The sequence below is a fragment of the Gallinula chloropus genome (genome assembly GCF_964237585.1).
Source record: "Gallinula chloropus genome assembly, chromosome: 16".
NCBI lineage: Eukaryota > Metazoa > Chordata > Aves > Gruiformes > Rallidae > Gallinula > Gallinula chloropus.
In genome coordinates this window covers 16,180,638-16,204,820 of record NC_140101.1, presented here as the reverse complement: position 1 = coordinate 16,204,820, position 24,183 = coordinate 16,180,638, and the positions used below count along the sequence as shown (strand labels likewise).

Genomic DNA, 24,183 nt, shown 5'->3' with positions numbered 1-24,183 from the left:
ACTTACTGCACACCTGCTGAGGACATAAGCGCCAGCTCCCAGTCCAATCCCAATGAAGCTTTTCAGGCTGAAATACAGGTATTTCACAATCAGCAAGGGTAACAAGCTCACAGACAAAGCATCCCCAGAGGCAGAGCCCTTCCCCTCTCTGCATCCAGCTGGTCACTTATGGCTCATTTTCAAAATGACCCAGCAATGATGCAGCAGTCACAATTCATCTCCTGTGGCAGACAATGTTCCAGCACAGGAACCAGACAGGGTTACACAGTCAGGTTAGGAGGTGCTCAGGCCTCTTGGGACAACTCAGTGAGTATGTCAGGAGTTACAAGCAGGTGCTGGAATGGCAGCATCCAGCTGGCTCACCCTGTTTCCTTTCAGAGACTTACTTCAGGTGCGTCAGAACAGCAGGCAGCATTTCAGCCAGTTCATCCATACTGGGATACTGGTACCTGAAAACCAAGAGAGACTGAAATCAAAGCACCTCAAAATACAGCTCAATAGAGGTTACCTTCCAGTTGTACCCAAGGCAGGAGAGAAAGGGACATCTGATGGACATGTGCACAGGTGATTATTTTGCAGTGATACTGTATATTGCAGCCAGCTCCCATCCCTCTGAGCAAGACTATCAGAGAGCTGTGGGTTTTGGACAGACTTCTGTGGGAGGATGGACAGATGGAGGAAGGAATGCCAGTTAGACTGCAGTGAGCTGGGCTCATGTTCAAGTCAGAGAACTGGCACTAGCACTCCCAGGCTTCAGCAGTAGGAGAGTCCCCTGAGCACCCCTGGGAAGCCTCCTCATCTTCCCATTCCCTCTGCTCCCGAAAGCTGCCCCCCACTACACTCTGCCTGGCAGTCCCAGTTAGCTTAACCCCGGTGCTACCTCAGTCTGACTGCAGTCCACACGAGTCAACAAGGGTGTCCACAGAGCTCTTACCCAGATGGGAATGGGGGGGCTCCTTCCTGCTGGCCTGGTGCATCCACGTGGCACACGGCAAAATGCTGAGTGATTTCTTGCATGTCTTCGAAGTTAAAGAACGCATTGAAACAGGATTTGTCTGCAGCAGCAATAAAAAAATAAAGAAATGAGCCATTTCCTGAAGTTTTTTTGTGATCCACCCTCCAAAGAGCACAGCACAGCCTGCGTGAGCCCAGCCCTGCCACGGCGCGGGGCAGCGGGTGCTGGGGGTACGCGCACTGCAGCGCGGCAGCGAGTCCCAGCACAGGAACTGCTGCGACTAGAGGCCAGGCAGACACATGACAGCCCTGCATGCACACCCCCACAAACAGGGTACCTGCAGGACATCCTTGCAGCGCACCTGTGTGGACACAACAGGAGGTGCTGTGTGGGAGGACACGAGAAGGCAGCTGAGCCCACCACAAACATTACAGTACTTCTGCAGCCTTGCAGAAGGGAGTTGCTCCCCTGCCCAGCATCCAGGGAACGGATGCCTTGAGACAGCTCTAGCACACAGTGAAACAAGTCAGTCAGAGCCCAAGGGTGGTGGGTGGACTCATTTCCACCTTGGCCCTGTCCTTCAAGGGCTGCTGGAAGAGAGAGGAGCGTGCCACATGCTCTCTCTCCTGCAGACCTTTCTTTTTACCCCGGAATGACCTGTCTCATCTCAATTCCAGGCCAGTCCCACTAGTCCCCACACTCAAAAGCAAATACCACAAACAGCTTTCTCAGGGTCCTGTGAATGCAAGGGCTTACGGTTGAGGCCAATGTCGTGGTAGGTGAGAATGACAGGTCTGTTCCCCTTGGGTGTGCCCCGCATGGTGACGTGGACCACTCCGAAAGCTGTCTCAATGTCATGTTCCTGCAGAGAGAGAGAAGGTGCCTCAGTGTTAGGTGTGCTGCCTATGCTACAGGAGGCACTGGCTGAGGCCCAGCAGCAAGGGCCTCATCCACACTTCAACACCGCTCTCCTATCGACAGCTGGTGGCTCAGTACAGCTCTTGCAATCTGTAACCCCATCAAATCTCTCTCCAACCACTGCCAAAAGCAGCTTGCATTCGTACAGATGTGTGAAGGGCTGGGGGCTGCGTCTTCCTGTGACCAAGATCTCATTTGAGTGGCTTTTAGTGACATTGCTGCACCGTAGCAGAAGCTGGGTATCATGTGTCCATCTGTCCTAGGGGTTCGTGGCATCACGACCACAGCTCCACTCCCACAGCCAAGGCCTTGCTCTCCAGCTGTCCTCCCCCTCCCTCCAACTCACCAGCCCACAGGTCTCTCTTCAGTGTGCCTCCACACTCCTGGAACCTCCTGTCTGCGGGCAAGGGGATGATGTGAGGGGACACCATCATGCCTGAGAGGCTGGCGGCAGCCCCAGCCCCTGCAGACCACGTACCAGAGTGCAGGAAACAACCCAGAGCAGGCAGGTGGCTGGGACCCAGCTCTGCAGACCCCACCACTGGCTGGCTGGGTGGTCATACCCATCTACAGGGGAGCGGGCGGCAGCTTTTCCCTTCAACAGCATTACATGAGTTAAATGGAAGCCAAGGGCCCGCTGCCCTCGCAGGCTGCCTGGCTACTGCAGCCCCACGTGGGCCCTTTGGCCCAGACCCCATCAGTGTTCTCCACAGTTTGCTGCAGCTTGGCCCGCAGGCCCTGGCCTGTCACCCAGGGAAGGCTGAGCACCGGGCCCCGACTGCCCACTCTGCCCCCCAGGCCCAGGCCCAGGCAGGTTCCCGCTGGGTGCTGGCAGAGCAGTTTCATGACCGAGTTCAGGACTATTTGCCAACAAAACTACACACCCTTCCCCAAGGACGACACTGAGGGTTTCTTGCACTGTGCCTCTCGCACAGGAGAGCAGAGGGACCACAGGTACCTCTCCAGTGCTTGTCCAGTGCAGAAACGGAAGCCACAACCTCAAGATAAGAAGCACAGAAGTGCCCACAAAGCTGTCTGCGTTTAACTAAAATAGCACATTGAAGCAAACACTGATCTGGGATCACTATGCACTTTGGAAAAGCTGCAGGGATGGCAGTACGGCTGGGTGCACATCATCTGAAAGTCCTTTCTCTCAGCTATGGCAATCCAAGGAGACATGCTCTGACTGACGCTGTAAAAAGCACCAACTGTTGCCTTGATACTAAAAAAATACCAAACAGCCTCATGGTTCAGCCAAGACAGGACACACAGCCTCAAAAATATTTGTTACTAGTTTATACAAAGTCTGTGAATGTTTTTAAACAGTAATTTCCAATCACCAGAAAGTGATTAGATCACATATGGGACAGGTGAGAGTACCTGGCTTACAGCACATCAGACACCCACCTCGCCCCTCCTTTCTGGGCACTCCCAAGGGCTGGCTGTGGGCCAGACCGATTTAGTTCTTGCGGTGAAAGATCTGCATCCCTCCGGCTGTACTTTGCCTTGGGGCCCCAAAGCCTCTCCCCTTACCCCAGAAATGGTACCAGGAGCACACTGCCATAGATGAATCCCCAAGGCAGCCTGAAGCCTTCTCCAGCTTGACCTTGAGGGACAAAAAGACACCTCTGACTGCTCTGATCCTCAGAAAGGGTTGGGTTCTGCTTGCACGCAGCTGTTGCGTTGTGCACATGGAGAAGCCAGAGTAGCCACAACGCAGCACTGACCTGCCTGCAGGCAAGGGAACAAGGCAGGTGAGGTGATACAGCTCACAGGAATCCCTTGTCCATAGGATCTGTGGGCCAAGGCGTCCTGCACACGTAGAGAACACCAAATCCAGGCATGCCCAGCGAGCCTGGATCCACGCAGAGCTGCCTGCTGCCTCTTTTCCTGAGCCACCAGGGAACCGCCAGGCTCTGCCCCTCGCCCATCTACTCAGGTCCCTGGGCTGCCTGTGGTTTGTGGTGTGCAGCCATAGCAGTGGCCTGTGTTTTAATGCTCCCCAAGGTTGCACGTGTTAACAAGACTGTTACCAAAGCTGGCAGCTTGTGGAGGAGGCCGAGGGTGCCATCGGCAGCACAGGGCTGAAACGGTGAAGCGCAACAACCGCACGGGAGAGCCCAGCGAGCGCCAGAGCGGCCGGAGCCCGCGAGCCCCAGCGGCACGGCGCGCCTGAGCTAACCAAGCAGCTGGCTGCCATTACAGGTGGGTCTCTGGTGGCTGTCAGTCTGTCCCACAGCAGCTCTAACTCACCCAGGCTGTAGCTCAGGGCCTGAGGAAAGTGCATGGGGTGGTAGAGGAAGTAACGCTGCCCTGAGCACAAGGCTGGCTACGCTAATTGCTGTGTGTGCAATGGCACAACCAGGGCACTAGGGAGGGTTTTACCAGCAGCAGCAGGAGGCTGGCTAGCAGAGAGAAGCACGAAACCCAAACTGAGCCCACAGAGAAGAAAGCGCAGAGACCAACAGAAGAGCTGATGGCATCGAAAGTCAGCAGCACAAGTCCTTCTGACCTAACTGCTAAGCTCACAAGTGCCAACCCCCAGCAGAGCACTGGAAACACCAACACCCACCTCCACCAACACCCACCTCCCCTGGGGGCTTTTGCTCCAGCACCTCAATGTGTTTTGTAGCGCAATTCCCTGTGGTTTTGTTTCCGAAGGTGAGCTTGGGCCTTGGCTCTCTAGCAGGAAAGGAAAAGAGTTTCCTAAACAAACCCCAATCCTTGCTCTCCCTCTTACTTTGACCTTGCAGACTGTGTCAGCTGTGATTTGGGAAAACTTGCTAATTTGTCAAGAAGTGGCTTTCTGTGTCGCTGCTGGGCACCAGCCCCACCTGCAGGGTACTCACCTTGCTGCTCTGCTCCTTCGGTCACGTTAGTGATTCCAACACAGGGAACAGCCACTGAAGATGAAAGCAACTTGAGAAATCCCTTCCCTAGCACATATCTCAGTGAGCAGCATTTTAAAACATTTAAGATGGTAAATCTGCAGGCTTCTCACTCTGCACTGACAGAGCCTTAGACTAGGAGTGCTTTCATTTTTTGTTTTTCCTCGAGCTAGTTCCCAGACAAGGTGCAAATCCTCCTCCTGGGGAAGCCATTTCCCTCCTGCTTCCTCCAGTTAAAGCCTGTTACTTTTGAAAGGCTTCTCCCAAGCTCTACAAAGCAAGCAGCAGACCCTCCATTCACCACAAAGGTTTCTGTGTTCACATGCTCAGTTACACGTTGCACCATTGTGCTGATCTCCTTTTCAAGATTACCAGGAGATAGGAGAGTTTTATCCCTCACTTCCCTGCAGGTATTTCCATGTTTATTTTTCCAGTGAACTTTATTTTCTCCGAAACTTTGCCCTGTAGCTTTAGGGCTTTTGTCCTGATCTGTGATTGCAAAGGCCAAAGCCATTGTCAGGCGTCACACAATTGCAGCACACACAACTTCCCTGTCTCCTGCTTTCCTCCCCAGCAGCTTTCCCATACATCAAAGCCAAGGGACAGCATAAGGCAGACACCTAATACAGACCCCAGGTATCACATTTAAGATAACAGCAACGGTCCCTACACCTGTAAGGTATAACTGCCACCTTGAACTGGCCATAAAATCGTTATCATTTCCTTTCCTCACTGTGGGTTTATTGCTCCCCTGAACACGGAGCACAATAACCCAGTTACAAGGGGCACCAGAGCACTCAGTGAGAGAGAAGCAGCTTCACAGGCTGCACCCCTGCCCTCATGAACCCCACTTTCTTCACCTCCTTCTTGTAGATACACCTGCCCAGCCAGCCACCCAGACAGCTGTCCTGCCTGTGTCACACTGCCTCCAGAACTGCTGCCCACCCACAATTCTGAATATTCTCTCCTGGTGTGTGCCCACTGCTCATGTCAAAATGCAGTGCTGGAAAGTATCAGACACTTGTCATCTTTACTTCTCAGACACTGGCACGCTGCGTTGCTGGTTGCTGCTCAGGCCAGCTTTGACACATCGAGCAGTGAGGCTTCAAAGGAGACTGAAGGATTTTCCCCTTGCAGCTGTCTAACTCCAGCTATGATCTGGGCTCAGATCTGATCCATAGTGCAGGGAAGCAGGGATAGGAGTGGCATGTGGAAAAGATGTGGCCAGGAGACAGCCAGGTTTTAACAACTCTTCAGTCTGCAAAACAAGGCAGATGAAGACAAGAGAAGACTCTGATCTGCAGTCGTGTTTTCAGAAACCTGATAAAATTAAATTTTCATTTAGGGACGGGAAGCTTCATCAGAGGTTTCTCTGCAGAGAGTTTAAGCTTCTGCCCTTATTTGTACAGTAGCTAAAGAAATAAACAGCAGCTGCAGACAGGCTGCTGCCAATGGGAACTCAGCAGCAGAGGCAGCCTTGCTCTCAGCAGCCTGCTCTTGCTGGCCGGAGGCACAGAGCCTGTGACGCACAACAGCAGCGTGGGGGACATGAGTCCTGGGCCGGCAGCTACTATTGATCAACTCAAATAAGCTGGGAACCAGCACTTCCAGAAACCAGCAGTCCCCTGAGGGCACAGAGGGAAGAGCAATGATGGAGTAGGACCAGGAGTTGTGGAGACCAAAGGGCCATCCAGCGTTGTCTGACTTCAAGAGCGTGTGCTTGTGGAAAAATAAAACAGAGCAAGCACATAGTGATCCTTCTCCAACATTTACATCTTGCAGCAGCTGCCCTTCATTTTCCTGACCTCCAACAATTTGTAGGTCAAAAGAGACTTCCTGAGCTGGAGGTATGTATGGTGTCCACTTTGACTGGGCAGCTACCCCCCCTATGTCTTTGGCATCCACCTCACCCCGTGACCAGAAAAGTCAAAGCTTAATGGTGGGGTGAAGAACCACTTTGTAGACCATGTTGTACCTGCTGGTGAGACCTCCCCCTGCCCAGTCCTTGGTGTGGAAGATGGAGAACAGCTGACCCCACTTCCATAAGCCACAGCAGGGATGAGCTGACCACTTGCTGCGATTCCCGTCTGGTACCCCTTGATGTGCTCTGGACTCTCTGGTCAGTCCTGGCACAGCAGCTTTTTTCTGACCACACTGCTGCTCTCCAAAACTGTGCCTCATGCTCTGTCCTTTCTGAGACAGGGCAGCTGGCAGCATGTCAAACGCTGGTAGGCGTGCTGTGGATTTAGGTGCTAGCACAAAGAGGTTCCTTTGTTCTCTGTTCCTGATAAACAAGAATTGATTTGCTTTGTTGAAAGCCCTGAGCTGACATTTTCACTCATCTCTTGCAACATTAAGGTCTTATGCCTCTGGGTTATCATCAGCCCTGAGCCTGCCCTTTTATATTCCACCATAGAATGGCTTTACTCAAGGTACATCACGCTTTATCTCTAGTCAAAGGCAAATACAGTTTGCCATTGCACCTTCCATCACTTTTTCCAGACCATTAAGAGCAGATTTAAGCAGCACAAGTCCCAACCCAGATCTCCACAGTGCTCCTTTAGTGATCTCAAGCAATGGTGAAAAGAATTGCTGGGGTATTTTTCCTTTTTCATCAATACTTCATCCATGGAAGAACCTCTCCTCTGATGGCATGGCCACCTTAGTCCCTTAGGACATATGTCTTAGGACCTCTTTTGGTAAAGGGTCTTGTCTTGTGGAAATCCAGGTAGGTAAGCTGCATCAACTGACTTGCCTTTGCTCATATGGCTACTGACTCCTTCAAAGAACTGCAGTCCAGCTCTGCAGAGAGGGACTTCTTCCCTCTGCAAAAACCACACAGACCACTCCCCAACATTCATCTGTGTAATCTGCCCACTACACTCCTTGCTAGATTGAGCAGCCCAGCTGGTACAGCAGGTCGGGGAATTCCCAGGACTCCTCTGGCATGTTTCACAAGCTGTGTTACAGGTGATGGATGCACTGCAGTCCCTGAGCACCATGGCACCATCCGCAGAGGAGCGTAACCTCTCACTTAACCACGCAATGATTTCATCCTTGAACTCATGTAGAACTCCTGGGCGGATGCATCCAGTGCTGGCACCCTGCTATAAAGGCAAACAGCCCAGCTTTTACAGCCACAGCCCAGCTTTTACAGCCACAGCCCAGCTTTTACAGCCACAGCCCAGCTTTTACAGCCTCTGCAGCACGCACGGCGGTTTAAGGCAGGGGCTCTGCTGACTCTGCATGAAGAGCATCCCAGCACGGTAACGCCTGTGAGCTGCTCTGGATGCAGAAAACAGTAAATTTAGTTTTTCTCCTATGGTAACATATTCCCTGAGTCCTCCTTTCAGAGCCTGAGCAGCCACAGCGCTCTCCAAGCACTCTTGCATGGTTCCAGTTCTGGCAGGTTTGAAACAGGACTACTATTTTTTCCCCCTTTGCAGGTCATATCCCAAAATCCCCCTCCGCCTGCTTTGCTCTGTTCATATATTCAAGATGCTGGAGTTTATAACCTTTCCAGTTTGCTCCAGCTTTTTGAAAAATGCTTTTCTGTTTTCTATAGCCTCTATGCCCTTCTGTTTAGTCATGCTGGCTTCCCAGCATCATTTCTCATGTCTGTTGTGATAGATGGTGGGCATTTGCTCTTTGCTCAGCGTACTCTCAGTAAACTTCTCCAAGTCTCCGTGCTGTTCTCAGTTTGAGCTTGGAGTGCAAAACCAGAGAAGTTTTCTATGGTGGTTTTTTGTTGGTTTTTTTTTCCCCAGGGATGTTGACCTGGAGCACATTCTGCTTCTCATCACAAAGCAGCACTTCGAAGATGCTGCTTTGAACATGCTTCTCTGCCTGTCATGTCAGTGATGGCTTCTCCTCCCTGGGGCTCCCTACCTTCTGCTTCCATACAAGTTTGCAGTAGTGGTGTCACGTGCCACAGCCAATGGGACGCAGCCAATGTCTAATAGGCACAGGGCGGCTGAAACTTCCTACCCTTGTCCTGTTTTCTAGCTTTGTAGCTTCTCTGATGGCTACTTTGGGCACTCACATATAGAGACAAACCACAGATTTCTTATTTAGGCCTGGGAATTCAGCCTAAGGGGAATCTAAGGTATTGACTCACATTTGTTAGAACTGAATCATATCATCAAGCTTCCTTTAACATCCACCTGCATCCTCTACCACCACCCTCATCTATCCTTTCCTTTAGGAGGAAAAAACCCGCTCGCAGGGGCTTTGTGCCCCCAGAGAAGGGAGAGGGAAGATGTGAGAAACTCTGCAGACACCAAGGCCAGGGAAGCGGGGGCAGGAGGTGCCCCAGGTAGCAGAGAGAAAGATGCCCCTGCAGCCCGTGGAGAAAGCCGTGGGGGAGCGGGTGTCCCCCGCAGCCCAGGGAAAAGGCCCAGACCCCACCTGCAGCCCGTGGAGAGGCCCCACGCTGCAGCAGGGACAGACAGACAGAAGGTGCTGTGACCTGCGCTGGAGCCAGCCCCTGCCAGCACTTGCAGCACATGGAGAGCCAGAGAGAGAGACACAGAGATGAGAGGGAGGGAGAGAGAGATCCACACTGAGCAGGTTTGCTGGGGCACAGGCTTGTGACCCCATGGAGGACCAGGCTGGAGCAGTCTGGGCCTGAGAGACTGAGAGACATCCTGTGATTGCTGACTGCAGCCATAGCAGTGACCCACGCTGGGGCAGCTGGGGAAGAGCTGAAGCCCCGTGGGAAAGGACTCATGTCAGACACCTTTGTGGAGGACTGTCTGCTGTGGGTGGGACCCCACGCTGCAGCAGGGGAAGGGGGTGAGGAATGTGCTCCTCCCACCCTGCCCCCAGATAAGAAGGAAAACATCTGGTGAGGAACTGTCTGAAACCCCCATTCCCCCATTCCCTGCCCCTCCCCGTGCCACAATGGGGGAAGGAAGGGAGTGAAATCATGGATCAAGCGCAGTCTGTGAAGAAGGGGGGTGTGGGGAGGTGCTTTAAGCTCTGGTCACACTTCTCATCACCCGACTCTGGTGTCCCTGGGGGTGCAGGGCAGTGTCATAAACCAGAGGGGTTTCTTTCCTTTGTTCTGTGTTGAGCCTGTTCTGCCCATGATGCCGCTTGTGGAATGATCTCTCCCTGTCCTTATCTCCACTCCTCAGCCTCTCAGTAGATATTTTCTGCCCTGTCCAGCTGAGAAGGGCAGTGACAGAGCAGCTTCGGTGGGCGTCCAGCCTCCAGCCAGGGTCAAACCACCAGAAGATTACAAGAACCACTCATAAAAATAAAACTGTTTCTACATTATGGATTGGCTGAGCTGACAGTGAAGTGCTATTGAAGAGAGTGCTGCTTCCATCCCTCTGCACTGCCCTGTGTCCAGAGGCATGATGGTCTCATGGAAATCCCTAAGTGGGAGATGAGGGCTGGGTTTGCTGTCCCACTACACTGGGAAACCAAAGCAACTGACTCTGTGGCCACAAGGTCTGTCATTGAGGTGGAAGGTAAGCACACACATGGTGGCATTGCCATTGCCTCAGCTACACTGGTAACCTATGCTCTCAGGTAGGGATTGGGCAGAACAACTAGAGCAGAAAAGACAGCAGCCAGAGAAAGGCCACCAATGCCACTGACCTTCTCAAAATCCTGGGATTTTTTGCTACGTGGTTTCTGGTCCCATTTCCTGAGAATCCCGGCTGTCAGCCAGAGCCCTGCACTTCAGAGAGCAAGATATGTGTGAACAATAAAGGTTCAGACACTGGAAGGAACAACCTGACAGGAGCTTTAAAATATCTGAGGTTAAACAGATGCAGGACCTGCTGGAAGTGTTCCTTGCTGGGGATTTACAGGTCAGAACAGATGGGGACAGTGTCCTATTTGGCCATAACATTTTTGAATAATGCTTAAACTGGGGAGGAAAACACCCACCCACCTATGACTGCCAAAGTCTAAATCCACTGTGGGTCTGACCATGGGAAGACACATGACATACAATTATGGGAAGACACATGCCCATACAGCCAAAGCTTCAATGAGGAAACCATCTCTGCCCACCACCTTTGGCCAGAAAAGGCACCAATGGCAGTGCCACTAACAAATGCCACTAATAAATTTCCAATATTAAGAAAAATGCTGCAACTGCTCTGGGTGCCAGGATGGCCCAGGCAGCAAGCAGAGCACCTGGGTGCCAGAGCACAGCAGTCCAAATTCCAGCCACGCTCCCACATCTCCAGTCAGAGTGGGATGCACCCTTAAATTTCAGCAGTCTAAATGAAACCATTAGTTTCACAGTGGGAATGATTAATGACAAGATTCGTATTATGAGCACTTTTCATGACTAACCTCTTAAGCTGCTTTTTTGGCATTACCAGGTGAGTTTTACTCCCAGGGCAAAGCTGCTCAAAGTTCAAAATTAATTCCTTGGAAAAACTGAGAAGTGATTTAAATTGGAGACCCACAATAAAGAACACACCTGTGAAACCCCTGCAATTTCTTTTATATAAACTCAAACCTGGCAGAACACAGAGCAGCCAGGTGTTTGTTGCTGAAGCCTGTCGAACGTCTGCACTAGTAGAGGGCTGGGAACATCTCCAGAACCAGCCTAAGGACGCTCAGGTCCTGGTTCACCCCAGGCAAAGAAAAGCTGCTACTGCTGCCTGCTGTGAGGGGGGCAGCTGCATATTACCCAGGTTGGGTTTTCCCCTGTTTCAGGGATCCTGTAGCTACAGTATTAGTTACTTTTTGCTCTCTTGGCCAGTCTTGGCAACGGTGGAAAACAACTGCAGCATGCTCCTCAGGTAACCTATCACTGCTATTAACCACAGAGAGATGAAAGGAGAGATTCCACTGTCTTGCTCTTTGCAACAGCTGCCCTCAAATTTCCACACATTACTAAAACACCACCACTATGGCTATGAGCTAAGAAAAGAACATGGTAAGACTGTAAAACATCACCATCTGGTAACTCTTAACCATTACAGCACCACAGACCTTAACACAGTTGGTAGGTAAGTCCTCACCACATCCTCTCTGTGCAAAGTTATTTTGGAAAAAGTAGAGCTGAAGGAGCTGGCTGCGTGGGGAGCAAGCCTAAATTGGTCTGAAAGCAACATCTTGAAGTAAATTATTCATTTCCATACAGAGCAGCAATTTATTAATAGAAACACAATGTGACCCATGCAAGCAGGCAACAGCTTCTCCTACTTCGGGTAACTGGATTGTCTGAATGGTGGGTGAGACCCAAGCACAGCAGCAAAGCATGGTGCTGGTTACTGGCCTGACCCCAGCCTGTCACTGTGTCAACAAACATCCCTGTTCCAAAGGCACAGGCTTTGGGCAGAGCTGGTGTGTACCTGTAGCCCTTTCTGATGCCCTGGGTCAGGTAGAGCACAATGGCCAGTCACCTCTGGACCACGGTTCTGCTAGAGGTGCTGGTCTGCAGCCAGAGGAACTGAAGGCAAGTGACCTGCAACTGGGGTACAGCTGACAGGCTGTATCTGTGCTCCCACACCAGAGACCATGAACTTCTGCAACCATGTGACACTGAGGCTGACAAGGGATTAATGACAACACCTACGTGTCGGAGATGGAGTGAGATGCTCCATCTCCTGCCCTCCCATGTGTTTGTTACACCACATAACTCAGAACTTTCTTGCAGGCCAGCCAAGTATCCAACATCAGGAGCAAGGCACCCAGCACAGGAATACAGGGTGCTTCTCACTCTTGCTGAGAGAAAATCCCCTCTTGCCCAGCTAATGCAGGAAACTGGACCTGCCTAGACATATATGACAGCTCAGGGTGAATTAAAGCACTTGCAGAGTGCAAGTGCACTCCTACACCAGGGAGATAACGTGTAACACACAGGCAAGGCTAACAACAGTCTGTGTGACTGCCAGAGCCCAGACCATCCAAACCCCTGTGTGCAGCCTGGAAGATGGGCCAGGGGCTGCGTTTCCAGCTGGGGACAGTGCACCTGCTGAGGGATGTGCTGAACTGCATCTCACCCACTCGCGAAAGGTCTTCAAGTCCTCTGAAGGAGAGACAGCAGGGCCACCTTCTGTTGCTCCAAACCTGTAATGGTCCTGGGAACTAGAACTGAGTTCTAACTAGTACTGCAATTACTCACTAGCTGCTCTGACATACCATTACTGGGTGTTGCTGATGGGTCTGTGTCAGTGGGCTGTCAAGGAACTGTCCATTTCCTGACAGCAGGAAGGAGGCAAATCCCTTTCACAGCCTGAAGCACATACACTTGCCTTGCTGTAGGAACTCCCTGACCAGAGCACAAAGCACACAGGTATTCAGATACCACATCTGCCTCATCAGCCTCTTTAGCACACTGTTGTCACAGTGTGACACAGGTGAGCAAACCCCATGGCAGGATTGTCCTCACAGGTTTCAAAATAAAACCACTTCAGTCCATGTCCAGCTACCCAAACCCAACACTGCAGCTTACAGAAAGCAGAGGGTTTAGATGGAAAGCCAGGGATGGAAGGGATCAGGGGAAGAGCTTACTGAGAAATAAGAACAATGAAAAAAAATTCAAAAATAAAATTCCCTTTTACTTATTTTTAGCTTTACAGTGTTTGTCACCGTGGTATCAGCAGAAGTCAAAGCCAGCCCTGCAGCGGTGACACTAGTTTGAATTATAGGGACAGCTCCTAATTTAGTAGGCAGTCTTGCTTTCTAGACCAAAGCTCCTTCTGTGTTTTAATTAATTTCTCCTCTAGCACTTGGGAGAAGACAACAGAAGAACTCACTGTACAGATCAGAACAGTGCTCCTCAACACCCTACACAGAATGTTTCAGTGCAAACCCTTCCACAACACGCTGATTTCATGTCATTTCATTACAATAAACAGAAGATGCTTCAAAACATCTGGTACCCAATGCCAGTGTGTAGCAATCACAAGCTGGCTTTAATGATTGCATTAAAAATGAACTGAGTCTTGACTCAATGTCTATGACATCAGCAAATGCACATGATGATATGTCAATAACCTCTCAATAGCACAACACTAACTCAGCAAGCAAAACTGAAGCAGAGTTTGGGTAGATGCAAGCAAACTTCTAAAAACCCAGTTTAAAAAGTGTCCAACAAATGTCCTTGAGGAAGAACATCACCAAAACTGAACCAGTAAAAATGTGGGCTTGTTGAAAAGCTCTACTTTCAGCAGAAAAAAGTAGCAAAAAAAATCTTCAGATGTTTTGCTGTTTGGGCACAGGCAACACTGAGTAACTCTGCCATTTCAATGAATTCCAGCAATTCACAGCCAGTTGTTGTACAGAGAAACTTCAATTTCCTTCCTCCACAGGGTTACACATCTCGTCTCTTCCATTTCAGCTGCACTCTGCACAGCCTGGACTTACTTATTCCCCCCTGTTCCATACCCTGTGGGCTTTCTGCAAATACTCTGCCAAACCCCAGCTCCATCTCCAGTGCCCAGGTGCTCTCCAGCATGGTATGTGCTGGACAGCACAGCTTTTCTTGCCCTTCAGGTGGGTGGGAGGCAGCAGAGGGAAGTACTGGCCAGGGTTGGGATGCTGGCTTATGTCAGACAGACACGTAATGCAGTTTATTTGGATAGTTACACCAATGTCTCAGTGGTGTTTAAAGCAAACCACCTGGAAAAACAGAGAGATTTAGGCTAACTCGGAACACCTACTTCTCAAAACAGCTGAAGAGGGTCTGTAGATGATAATAAAAGCACAAGCACAGCCCTATTACCTCTGGAGGTCACCACACCATCTGTCCATCAGCAACTCAGACCATTTAATCCACCATCTGCCCACAAACATTAGAGGGAGCCTAGCCTAGATTTCATTAGGGCTCATACAGCTTTCAAGTAAAATGTAGGTCTCAGATTTAGGTTAATACTTTTTATTTCTGCAAATAACCCAGATTCATATTGACAAAGACCCCTAAGCCACCATGCTAGCTCTGCTTTTTATCTCCAGTGCAAATGGTTTTCAGATTACTGGGGGTTGGTTCAGCTGAAGCCCAGGCAACCTGTTATCTGTCAGGGTGAAGGGCAGCTGCCTGGAGATGGACAGCTTAAGAAAACCAGGGTACCTGTATCTGAACATCAGCTGCCTCAGAAAAGCTAAAAGCTGCCTTGTCCCATATTAACTCAGAGTAACCAACTGCAGCACTAAGCCAACACTTGCTCTGCTGCCTCCTGCCCAGATCTGCTCCTGGCAAGCTCCCCAAAACTAGAAAAGACACAAACCAAAAACCTACCACTACACTGGGAAAGGACAAGAGATTCCCAAAGGTGTCACCCCTCTTCCCCAAAGGAAGGAAGGGTCTTACAGACATTACATGGGCACATTACCTTGAGGAGTAATGCAGAGCACAGCTCTACAGAGGAAGGCAGCCTCACCTGTGTGCCCGGCTCTACGCGGCTCGGAGAGGCAGTGACCCTGCCAAGGACAGGCTTGTGAGCTGGGGTTAAATGGAACACTTCTCCCAAGGCATAAAGTGTGGATCAGCTGCAGAAAATATTTTGAAACTCCCATCTTCCAGCCAGCAGGAGGTCTAGAGGCACCACAGGATGAGTAAATGTTGAGGCTGGCTGTGTTACTGCTCTGGCTGCATCCAAGGCCCAGCCCTGCAGGGACACGCACCGAACTTGGAATAATTTTGGACATTTAAGACCTTCAAGTCCAACCCTTAACCCAGCACTGCCAAGGCCACCACTAAACCCTGTCCCTGAGCATCACCTCTTCTAAACTCCACCAAGGATGGTGCCTCCACTACTCCCTGGGCAGCCCGGCCCAGTGCTTGACAAGCCTTTTGGGGAAGAAACTGTTCCTAATTTCCAGTCTAAACCTCCCCTGGGACAATTTAAGGATGTTTCCTCTTGTCCCAGTGCAAGTTACTTGGGAGAGGAGACCAACCCCCACCTCACTACCCCCTCCTTCCAGGGAGTTGCAGAGCAATCAGGTCTCCCCTCAGCCTCCTCTTCCCCAAACTAACCCCCACCAGGTCCCTCAGCTGCGCCACATCAGATTTGTGCTCCAACCCCTTCCCCACTCCATTGCCCTTCTCTGGACACCTCCAGCACCTCACTGTCCTCTGGTAGTGAGGGGCTCAAACCTGAACCCAGCACTCGAGGGGCGGCCTCACCAGTGCCCAGGACAGGGGATGGTCACTGCCCTGGCCCTGCTGCTCACACCACTGCTGACACCAGCCAGGATGCTCTTGGCCTTCTTGGCACCCAGGCACACTGCTGGCTCATGTTCAGCTGCCAGTCCCAGAAGTAGCTGGGATGGACTTAAAGCAAATTCCCTCGTGGCCAAGGGCACAGAATAACCCAGGCTGAAATAATGCAGGACTCGCCCCAGTATGTCAATGTCTTGTACTTGGCAGCTCAAACTGGATCTCTGCTGTCAACAGGGTTGCCAGCAGCATAAAGAGAGGGCACCTCACCCTGTTGGCTGCAGCCTTGTGAGTACAGCCCAGGATGTGGTCAGGCCCATGCAAACCCAAGCTTTATCTCCATTTAAACCAGCTTTTTTTTTTACTATCAGAAAAATAAAACCATCTGAAATGCAGGTCCTGCATCACTGACACCATGTTTTCATACTGCAAACACTATGCTGCATAAAATATATAATCCATCCCAGAACCCCCCTAAATTCTGTCTTAAAACTCCCCAACCCCCTGGCAGATGTTACTGTGTCAGAAGCTGATTGATAACTTCACTGCAGAGTAACAGGAACCATCTCCCACTTATCAGCCTTCATCCACCTGTGGCCAGTCCGTACCTGTAAAACTGAGATTCTCCAAAGGCTACTCCTCACTGTGAAATTTGGGATAAATTAAACCCCTCCTCTCACCCAAAGTGGCTTTTAAGCCTCTTCACACAACAGAATCTCCCTTCCTCTGAAAGCCCTAGTGAACTTCACTTCTAATTCCCCCTCCTCCAACCCTGGAAAGTAAAGGCACACCAATTTGGCAGGGGCTGAATGTGGCAGCTGAATGTGCTTTGCCAGATTAAAAGCAGCAGTACTTTTTCAGAGGACAACCTCCAAGTTTAAGTACATTTCCTGATGTTTAGCAATGAAGCAGAAAATCCAGGGACCCAACACACCATCTATCCTCTGACAGAATTCAGAGACTCTGCCCAGTCCCTGGAGGTACTTGCCAGAGAGGATGGGGGGCCAAGCCAGCTGTGCCCTGACACAGCTGTAGGGAGAGATGCTGGAGGAAGGCGAGGCTGGGACAGCATTTACAGTCAAAGGAGACACTGTGATAACTTCTTGCTAAAAAAAATTAAATAAATTATTCTAAATGAATTACCAAGAGGGCTCCTGGAAAGAACATCTTGTCTCCTGCCCAACTGTTGCCATGGCCACCAGCTCACTGCTGATCGAAATCAAAGCACAGGGAGGCAACAAGCATGTCCTTTCCTGGCCCAGCACTCCTGAGAGCCCCTCTCCCTGCCTGCAAGGCCCCATGGCACCTCTTCTGGCAGCTCTGCCCTGGGACAGGGAGCTGAGACAACAGCAGCACCAGGACATGCAGAGCTGGTGGTTGTAGCACCGTGTTTCTTTGGGGCTCACACAGCTTCAGATTTGGGGTGTTCTTAAAGAAGGGCTCAGAGAGGCTTCACTTGTAGAGAGAAAGTGTGGAGCAAAAAGGCAGCAGTGATGCACAGCTCCAGGGTCCCCTTCCCACCTCCTCATTCTGCTCTGGCTCCGAAGACCAGACCTGCTGGAGACAGGGTGGGGACGGGCCAGCCCAGAGCTTTCCTGGGGCACTGGTGAAGGTGGGGTGAGGCCAGCGCGCTCCAGCACTGTGTTTACACCTAGGTGTGGCAGAGGAGCTGCCCAGCCCGTGCCCAGTGCCTGGCCTCAAAACCACTGCACCTATTGCCACCTGTTCCCATCCAGCATGGGAGCACACTGTACATCTGCCAGAGATGGAGAAGTGCAGAAAGACAGATGGAGACAGGAAGTTACAGGGAGGTGTTTTCAACAAACTCTCTACCTTTATTAACAGAAAAATCGTCACCTAACACTGTTGCCTCTTCTAAGAGCTACAAGGTAGTAAGATTAGTAACTTTTATACTTGTGGGCTTTAAGATAACAGGAAAAGTCACAATGGCTCAAGCTAAAGCAGTGCAGTGCCCTGTGCCTGCCCAGATGGGGTGTACTTCCAGGGTCTGTTATCAAGAGATGGAAAAAACACAGACTATCTTCTTAGGGCTGTATTTATTCCAGAATAAACCTTCACAGAAGGTTTTCTGGAATAGTCTACACCAACAGACTCTTATTAAAAGCTATCACATGGTACTGACAGCTCTCCCCCAGCCACACCACTGGTATAAGGCAGCAGCAAGGACAGCTTGTCCAGAGCCAAGCAGCCTCCAGCAGCTGAAGAGGGAGAAAAGCCACTGGCTGTTTGTCAGCATGCTGAATGGGAAGTCAGCAAGGTAATTCGACCATGCTCTACAAAACCCACCATGCAACCTCAGTGCTGTGCTCTACCTAGTAGAGATTGTCCCCTCTGCCTTGGACACTTGGGTGCAGCCTTGCCTTAAAACAGAGTAACCAGAGCAACCAGGCTCATCTCTGCTCCTCCTAGAAACAACCATGGCTTTGCCATGACCCAGCCCAGAAAAGCAGGGGTCTGCATCTGGAGCAGCGTGGTGACTCCCATCTCAACACAAATGGACAGAGTATGCAGACTCTTCCTTTCCTGGTCAGTGAATCGGGTGGGATGTGACTGAGCTGCACCTCTTCAGCATATTGCATGTCTCAAGGAAGCTGCTTTTCAGGAGATCAGGCATCCTGCAAGAAGCTGTGGAGTTTTGGCAAAGCAGCCCAGGTCTGCCCCTCAGAGCTCAGAACAATGAATGTGCTCTGCATGAGAGTGAAGGGCAATTCCTGCCAACCAGACATATTCAAGTCCTCACTCATTAAACCATAACAGAAGTTAAAATTAAGATACAGAGGTTTTTCCTTCCTCTCTCTCTGCATTACTGGATGGGCCATGGGGAGTCTGCCCACAAGTCCTTGTCTCCTGTACATGTCTTACCTGACAGTCGAAGTCCTGGAAGTTGCGAGCTGCATTCTGTTAACAAAAAACAGAAGGAAAAAAAACAAGATAAAGAAAGAGTTCAGCACAGTATCCCACAAGAGCCCAACATCATCACAACAGTTCCCCCCCGATACCTCTGCTTCAGCACAGTCTAGCCCAGCTGCAGCCAGGACAGCAATGAGATGTCAGACCCATACAAGAAAACTCCACACAGGTTCTGCCCATTACTGTACAGCAAGTTTTCTGGGTGCTGTACGAGGCTGTCAACTAAGGAGAACACCTGTGGACAGAGCTGAGGGCATTCAAGCAGGGACAGCTGAAGGGAGGAAGGACCCTGGGCAAATTCAGGCTTGTTATGAGGTTGCTTTTTGTCTGGTCCTGTTGCCCATGATCAGTTTGAATGCAAATCTCTTGAAAGGACTACATGAGGACCTCAGGTACTGAGCGCAGGGAAACGAGCCATGCAGCCAGGCACTCCGTGGTACCTGCTGCGTACCCTTCACCCCCATCGCAGTGAACTGACACCAGAGCGCTGGCAACTGGGCTCAGTGAGGCACAGCTGACTGCTGGAGGCAGCACACAGAGCACAGCACACATCTGGGGCAGTGCAAGCTGGAAGCTCTGCAGTGACCTGCTGTAAGGCTGTGACCAGAGGAGGCTCTGCTGCCGCATGTTGCCACGTGCTGCAGGGCTGAGCATCTCAGCTGACGTGTTTTACCTAAAATCACAACTAGGACAATATACAGGCAACAGAAACACCCCAAACATTTTTTCTAGCTGAGCACTGTAACTCCTCTCCACATGTAACCAGCAGGCCCTATCTGCCTCCCCCTAAGCTTGCCACGTTGGCAGGAACACAGGCTGTCTCAGGTCTGAGACTGGAGGTATCTGCAGATATGTTTTCAGAACCCCCCAGGGTGTTAAGTACTGACCTGTGTCAATGTTTTGAGTGTGACATGGCACAAAGCACCAAATCCTCAGGATGGGGGAAAAGAAAATAAAAAGCATCCCCCTCTAATGTCAGTTTGAGGGCCTGAAGTGTGTTGAGATTTCTGACAACACTCTCCACACCCCTTTCCCTGCTCTATTAAATACAGACAGCAGAACCTGCTCATCTACCAGGCTGCAAAGAAGGTCAGTCCAGCCATCCGAGGCCCCAGTGATTAAGAACTGTAGAAAAGCCTATGAAGAAACGTGAAACTTCCATACCCATGACTGGACTTGGACGGTGCATCTCAAGTAATGAGAAGACTGACCTGAATTGCACTGAGAAAAGCGACATTCCCCAGCCAGGGAGTGGGGAGGAAACAACACAAATACAGCAGCAGGAAGGTCTGCAGCTGGGCTCCTCGCCGTGTGGTACATGGCAACGCACACGGCGCAGCGGCGCTGCCCTGTCCTGACTGTGGGGTACTTGACTTTCACACCCCAAACTCTGACTTTAAAACATGAATCTACTCACTGTCTTAGCCTGAGAAAGTGTCAGGTCAAGGCACGTTTCTCAGCGCTCTGGTGTGATGTCTGCACCTCAAGGCACAGAGCTGGCTGGAATGATGCAACCCAGCCCCAGGGTTGTCTGTCCTGCCTCCTGAATGATGCTGCAGCTCTTCAGTAACTTGGCACTGAGGCTATGCTAACAGGAGTCAAAGGTGCCAGAATATAGACTGGTCAGAATAGTAAGTGTCACTGGGATAAGTTACAGGGCACTCTCTTTTTCTGTTTCAACTAAATGGGAACATTTGAAGTTAACTTTCTTTCCCAGTGTAAAGTCACTGTATTTTAGTGAGCCTGAATGAGGTGAACTTTCTATTAGGTGCTGTAATTTACTTCCCTGCACTTGCTATTAAGCTTAAGTTACACAGAAACCTGAGAGTGTTTGGATTATTTAAAAGTCAGGCTCCTAATTTTCTGCTGATTTAGATTTGAGACAAAACAAAAGCCAGGACTCAGGTCCCCAGTGGCACTTCCTACAGTTCAAGCCACTTCCATTTCCCAGGCAATTCCACTGGTTTTAGAGTCTGAGTACTATGACACCAGAGCTCCTTTTCCCTGCTCAGCAGCCTCGTGTGTGTACAGTTCACGTGCACTCACCTCTCAGCACTGTAAGAGTTTTACTGTACTATTTCTGGCCATTAATCCACGCTGGCTCAACTCCTAATGTGGGCTGGTCAGTAAAAGCCTCAGTGACCTGCCAGCTCAGGGCCTTTCGGACGCCGTCACGCTGCACAGGACAGCAGGCATGTCACCACACCCGTATGCTCCATACACTAAAAGCACATGGGTGTTATTTCAAGCTTGGAAGAGTTGATAAGGGACCGACCTCAGAGGTGGCAGCTCCCTGAGGCCTTTTTTTTCTTGAAAAATAGTATATAAAGAAGAGCCACTGCACACTTCTCACCCCACACAGTGCTGAGAATGGCTCTGGAGCCACTCCTAAAGGTCTTTTTGCCTACTGAGATAAAATATATCTCCTGTAACTTCAAAACTAAGTCAGGGAAAACAAGTATGACTTTGTGTGTGCCCTTCTGTATGCTGGTGAATGCTACTGGTGCATTTAAACCAGAGCCATCCCAGTTACTAGTGAAGTGGCTGAGCAGATGACACCATGGCAGAGGTCTCATGGGACAGACCATGTAAAACCTGACAAGGACTGAAAACCCAGAATGTGAAAACCACTTTGTCTTGGCATGCTTCAGTACCTCCTGCTTAGGTCAGCTCACTGAAGCAAGGGAAATCTACTCTCCTCAAAAATCCTAGGAGAATCGTGAGCAAGTGCTGGGGCACTGCATTTAGGAAGCTTCTCTTCTTGTAAACATTTCTCTCTTACTTCAAAGCCATTAACTGTTTTCAAGGCCTTTCTGTATTTTTATCTGCGGGTCTACATTGACTTTATTCTTCCAAGACTCACCAGGCTGTAAGAACAGGCAGCTGGACTGCAAATGGAAGCAGACAGACAGAAACCTAGCAGAGTTTTTGAGACTTTACTCATTTTGGATATGACTCTGCAGTAATCCACAAGCACACAGTGAGTTGACAAAGTACATTATTCCTCTGGCAGCACAAGCTAGTTCTTGATCACAGGCTGGTTTGGGTGGGAAGGGCCCTCAGAGCGCCCCCAGTCCTGTCATGGGCAGGGACACCCCCAGCCTAGGGTGCCCCAAGCCCCATCCAACCTGGCCCTGAACCCTGCCAGGGATCCCGGGGCAGCCCCAGCTTCTCTGGGCACCCTGTGCCAGGGCCTCCCCCCTCCCCAGGAAGGATTTCTGCCTCCCAGCCCCTCTCCATCCCCCTCCTGCAGCTGAAGGCTGTTCCCCTGGGCCTGGCCCTCCCTGCCCTGGGCACCAGCCCCTCTCCAGCTCTCCTGGAGCCCCTCGAGGGCCGGGAAGGGGCTGGGAGCTCTCCCCAGGAGCAGCCTTCTCTTCTCTGGGCTGAGCCAGCCCAGCTCTCCCAGCCTGGCTCCAGAGCAGAGGGGCTCCAGCCCTCCCATCATCTCCATGGCTGCTGGGGACTGGCTCCCACAGCTCTGTGTCCCTCTTGTCATGGGGACAGCACTGCCAGGGGGTCACTGTTTCAGAACGCAGCAGAGGGGCAGAATCCCCCTTTCCCAGACCTGTGGGGATGCTGCTGGGGATCTGCCCAGAGCAGTGTCAGCTTTCTGAGCTGCCAGCACACATTGCCAGCTCATACTGAGCTTCTTGACCCCCAACACCCCCAAGCTCTTCTCAGGGCTGCTCTCCATTCTCCACCCAGCCTATGGTTGTGCTTGGGACTGCCCCAACATGTGTGTAGGGCCTCGGCCTTGTTGAGCTTCATGCAGTTCACATGCATCCCCCTAAACACCCTGTTCAGGTCCCTCTAGATTGGCATCCTTTCCCTTCAGCATGTCCACCCACCACACAGCTTGGTGTCATCATCAAACTTGCTGTCAGCCATTAAACAGCAAAGCATTTCATTGGGAAGTGCTTCATGTGCCATCAGACTTGGCTGTGGGAATGGGAAGTGACCGAACCACACTGCTTAGAATCACAGTTTGCAGATGCAAGATGTGAGGACTTGCTGGGATGGCCCATAACGACAAAAGCAGTCAGAGCAATACTTTGTGGCAGAATCCAGTAAGGCTAGAGCTTCCCTAAAGGCCAGACTGCTCTCCTCCAGCCCACAGAAGACAGACCTAAAGCCTTAACAAGCTGCTGCAATGCAATGATTTTCCAAGGTTTCAGTACTGCATGAATCTGGACTGCTCTAGCGAGGCTCTGAGGATACTGAAAGGAAATGGGTCTCCATTACTGAATCCAGAGAGACAGGGTTGTGTCAAACCACAGAAAGAATAATTTAAGACAAAAGTCTTAAAAAGTAAAAGGGATACAATCCCAGGTTTCTCTAACAAGCATGAACTTCTTAGAGGTTCTACAGCTCCAGCAGGTCAGGAATGCTATCACCTTTCCAACTTCTGCACTGCCTTCATAAATCCTCAGTACAGGCATGACGTTGTTTGGCCCAGACTCCAACCTTACCTGAACTGTGGTGGTCTGTCTTTCCCTGAGCCTTGGGAACCTGAGCACCTGGTGGTGGATTATCAGTGCTGGGAAGCATTTACTGTCTTTCAGTATTTAACATAGTTCAAGCTGTAAACAGATTCTGGCAACTGGGGCTCCTGGCCAGCAAGAGCACCCCGGAGGGAGCACAGGAGCAGCCAGCATTACCTTATCGTTCAGGAGCGGCTTGATCTCTGTCAACTGAACATCCTGCAGCTCGTCCATGGTGTTGTACGTGGAGCCAGTTAACCCTCAGAGCAGTAAACAGATGATTCTGAAACAAAGGTTACAAACAGCACTACATGAGCTTCTCTCCAATGACAGCTTTGCAGTCTTTCATTAGAGCTGTGTATGCTCAAACCAGAGCCTGGTTCCCCGTGCAACACACAGCGCCTGCGGCTGCAGAAGGCAGAGCAGCATCACTCCCTGCCCTGCACACTGCCTGGCCCACTGTCCCCAAAAGCTCAGGCCTTTCTACTCACTCTGGATCCACATCCATATGCAGATGTACCTCAGAGAGTCTGCCTGGAACCAAAACAACCCCCCCTGTGTTTTCCACAGGGGAATACTGGCACACCTCAACCACAGCACCCAGCCACTGCAGACAGGGCTCTGCCTGTAACCCACGAGACACGCGCCCAAAACTGCATGTGCACAGGGGAGCAGAGGTGCAGAGATCCCAGTACTCACAGGCAGAACCTAAGACAGACCAGAACCCAAGGCTGCCCCTGTTCCATGAGGTGGGATACAGAATGGCCTCCAGATACTCCAGATGAACATGTGTAAGTAACACGGGGTAACACACGGGTAACACTAACTGTGCAGCCCAATCTCTCCATCAGCTGGAGCAGAGTCGTTACAGGAAAG

General features: G+C 50.9%; 1 protein-coding gene across 2 annotated transcripts in view; it reads right to left on the bottom strand.

The window, feature by feature from the left end:
- NDRG3 (NDRG family member 3) overlaps window positions 1-23,541 on the bottom strand; it is a gene marked incomplete at its 5' end in the record, with an annotated part of 34,000 nt that extends 10,459 nt beyond the window's left edge. For both annotated transcript variants that reach the window (XM_084271652.1, XM_084271653.1), the window contains 6 exons: window positions 7-67; window positions 387-449; window positions 935-1,055; window positions 1,712-1,817; window positions 18,779-18,814; window positions 23,485-23,541. In XM_084271652.1, coding sequence (XP_084127778.1) covers window positions 7-67; window positions 387-449; window positions 935-1,055; window positions 1,712-1,817; window positions 18,779-18,814; window positions 23,485-23,541 — 444 coding nt within the window. The remainder of the gene's footprint in view (window positions 1-6; window positions 68-386; window positions 450-934; window positions 1,056-1,711; window positions 1,818-18,778; window positions 18,815-23,484) is intronic.
- Window positions 23,542-24,183: the final 642 nt, after the last annotated feature.